This window comes from Plasmopara halstedii (genome assembly GCF_900000015.1).
Source record: "Plasmopara halstedii genome assembly, contig: Scaffold_350, whole genome shotgun sequence".
Lineage (NCBI taxonomy): Eukaryota > Oomycota > Peronosporomycetes > Peronosporales > Peronosporaceae > Plasmopara > Plasmopara halstedii.
In genome coordinates this window covers 610,558-613,506 of record NW_020187271.1, presented here as the reverse complement: position 1 = coordinate 613,506, position 2,949 = coordinate 610,558, and the positions used below count along the sequence as shown (strand labels likewise).

The 2,949-nt window shown below is 45.9% G+C and overlaps 1 protein-coding gene across 1 annotated transcript; it reads left to right on the top strand.

The window, feature by feature from the left end:
* Positions 1-1,157: 1,157 nt before the first annotated feature.
* Positions 1,158-2,648, top strand: PHALS_09177 (adiponectin receptor; the record flags this gene model as incomplete). Its single annotated transcript, XM_024724631.1, has 2 exons — positions 1,158-1,344; positions 1,432-2,648. The coding sequence occupies 2 exons, from the start codon at positions 1,158-1,160 to the stop codon at positions 2,646-2,648; spliced, it is 1,404 nt and encodes a 467-aa protein (XP_024575488.1).
* Between the last annotated feature and the right edge of the window lie 301 nt (positions 2,649-2,949).

Sequence of the window (2,949 nt, the reverse complement as noted above, 5' to 3'; positions counted from 1 at the left end):
TGGGTACGTACGGCGTGGCGAGAAACACCCACATCAGTGGTCTTGAACTCCATTGAAGGTGCAGGATATCACGAAAGCCCGTCACAGTGGTTCATTTGGAACCATGATGTTTACGGGTGGGAATTTCAGCAAAGTTGGAGCAATGCCGACAGTGAAAGAGAGGATGATCCTTTCAATGTAGGCGAACTAGACCAAGCCTTGGATGACGTTGATGTCGTCGAGATATAGTAGCCTTCTACGAATTGTAGACCTCCTGTCAAAAGTGATCGATTTCTTGAGGCTTCTAATAAATAAAAGACCGATCACTATTCGTAAAAATCCGATACTGTGAATTCTAAATACATGACCTAGCCACATACCGTATTCTTGTTTGGCTGCAGTCATACCATGCACATCTCGTTTGACACTCACCCCTATTACCAGTGTACGTGTAACCTGTTACAAGCTAACCTGTTGCGTATTTACTTCGAAATAGCAAGACTAGCTGAACACTAAGTTGCAAGAAACTCTCGATTCCGCTCGTGGGTGGTGCGCACGAATCCAACACCTGCGCGTTTGTTACTGTGGAATGTTTGAGTCAAAGCTCTGTGCAAAGTGCACGGCAACCCGTTGCACAGCCACAGTGAATAATCTCACTCGAGAAATAGAGTAAGAGCACATAAGCACTATTTATTTAACGTTCTCAATACCGTTCTAAGGTGATGCGTACAAGCCCATTTTCTTGTGCATTTGCTTACTCGAACTCGTAGAGTCAAAGCTATCACTGTCCGACGAGCTCGGTAACTCTGTTGCACTATAATAGAAATAGAATTTCCTGATTTGGGAAGCATTGCAATATGACTATCTCAAATGTTTTCGGATTATTCGCTTAGAATCCTCCATTCACCAATTGAATGGAAGTATGGAACAATGCCAAATTTTACCTTTTTTTCTTAATCTAAGTTTATTGATTTCCTAAGAAATTGTCCAACGATTTCTGTTTTCTACAATGATTTTGACTCACAATGATAGCACGAATTTCGTTTTCCACCCTTCAAGAAGCGCTGTGATTGGCCAGAGACACATGACGGAGCAGCGTCAGGACTGTCATTCTTTGTTATACCACGTCGCCCACAATAGAATCGAAAAACGCCAAACGGGCACCGCCGCCACCGTGAATGGGAAATCGCAACCATACCAAGATTCGCCAGAAGCAGCCTAGTCTCTTTTTCTCTTCGGTCAACGTCACTTTGATGGAAAAGCTAGAAACCCCCACTAAAGTTAGCGCCGGGAAGCTACAGACTTTTGAGCGGCTGCACGCCGAAGGCTTCGCTTACCTCGCTGACAACTCATACATTCGTTCAGGTTACCGTCTGCACTACTCTGCACGTGACTGTATACTTTCGCTTTTCGAGTTACATAATGAGACTCTTAATGTATGGACGCACATAGTTGGATCCTTCATTTTCATCATGCTTATGGGCTACCTGGCGCTTTCGGGTCATGCGCTTTCTCCATCGGCTGATACAGTCTCGCTGTCTGGTTCAAGTATTCCGCACTCAATGTGCAACAGTGATCAGCAGTGGATGAAGGAGGGCCGCCACACCCCGCGCTTGCTGCTTGCCACCGGTCTACCCGAACTTTGTCCTTTACCCACGGAATGTGTGGCTTCTGCCAGATATTACGAGGTGGCGAACGTTATCTTTGACCGTAGTCTTCAACGACTTCCTAGCCTTGAGCACTTCCAAGCTCTTGTTGAAGAAAACATTGGTGGTTTTTCGGGTTCTGTGGGCACCCAAATGGAGCAGCTTCGAAGGGAACTAGGTGCGCTGTCGGCGCGACTGGGAGGACAGATGCGCGACGCACATTCGGGGCAGATACTTTTCCTGCAGAAGCAGCTGGGTAATCGTGTTGAGGCGTTTTCAGTTTTTTTGCAGGATGTGGCCAGCCAAGTGGGAGCAGATATGCCTGTGAAATTTGCGCTTGAGGAGTTAAATAGCGTGGCGGATAGTGTACGGAAGGGCTTGCGCATTTTGTCTACAGCTGAGGGTCCTCACGACGTTCCTCATTGGCCCATCTTCGCTTTCATGGCTAGCGCTGTCATCTGCCTCACTTGTAGCGCCATTTTCCATCTGATGTTTGTGGTCAACCGCCCAACTTACATGTTCCTGTCGCGTGTGGACTACGCCGGCATCACAATTCTGATTGCCGGATCTTTTTACCCCCTGGTATACTATTCGTTTTATTGTCATCCGTGGCTGCGCAGCGTTTATCTCGTATCTATCTCGACGATGGCTGCACTTACGTTTGTTGTGGCGCTTCTTCCAATTTTTGGCACCCCGAGATTTCTCGTGGCTCGCACTTGTATCTTCTTGGCGCTTGGCTTCTTCGGTGTGGTTCCTGTGACGCACCTGGTGTGGCATTTTGGCCTTTTCGACCCTCATGTCACGGTAATGATTGGCCCACTACTGCTAATGGGGTTGCTGTACACAAGCGGAGCTATAATTTACGCTACCAAGTTTCCCGAACGTTTTTTCCCCGGTCGATTTGACTTGTGGTTCTCTAGCCACCAGCTTTGGCACATTTGCGTTGTGGCTGCAGCACTGGTTCACTTTGCCAACGCCTTGCAGCATTATGAATGGCGTTGGAACACACAGTGCGAATTATGATACAGGCATATATATATTTTTAGTAATAAAAGTAAAAATTTATGAACTTCTTTCCCATCTGGTTTAAAATGTGCAAGAAATGAACAGGCGCTCTGTTGCGCTCCAAAACCAACAACACCCATAACATTTAAGACTACACGAAAATATGACTCTTATTTGCTTTTGTGGCAATTAGGGCACTTAATTTGTGCTCTTAATTAAAGCAAAGCTTTTGTTGACTCACACTTTTGAAAATTAAAACATATGGCTGGCTTTTAAAAAGAGCTTTTGATATGGAACATGAACAGTACTCCGAGCATTC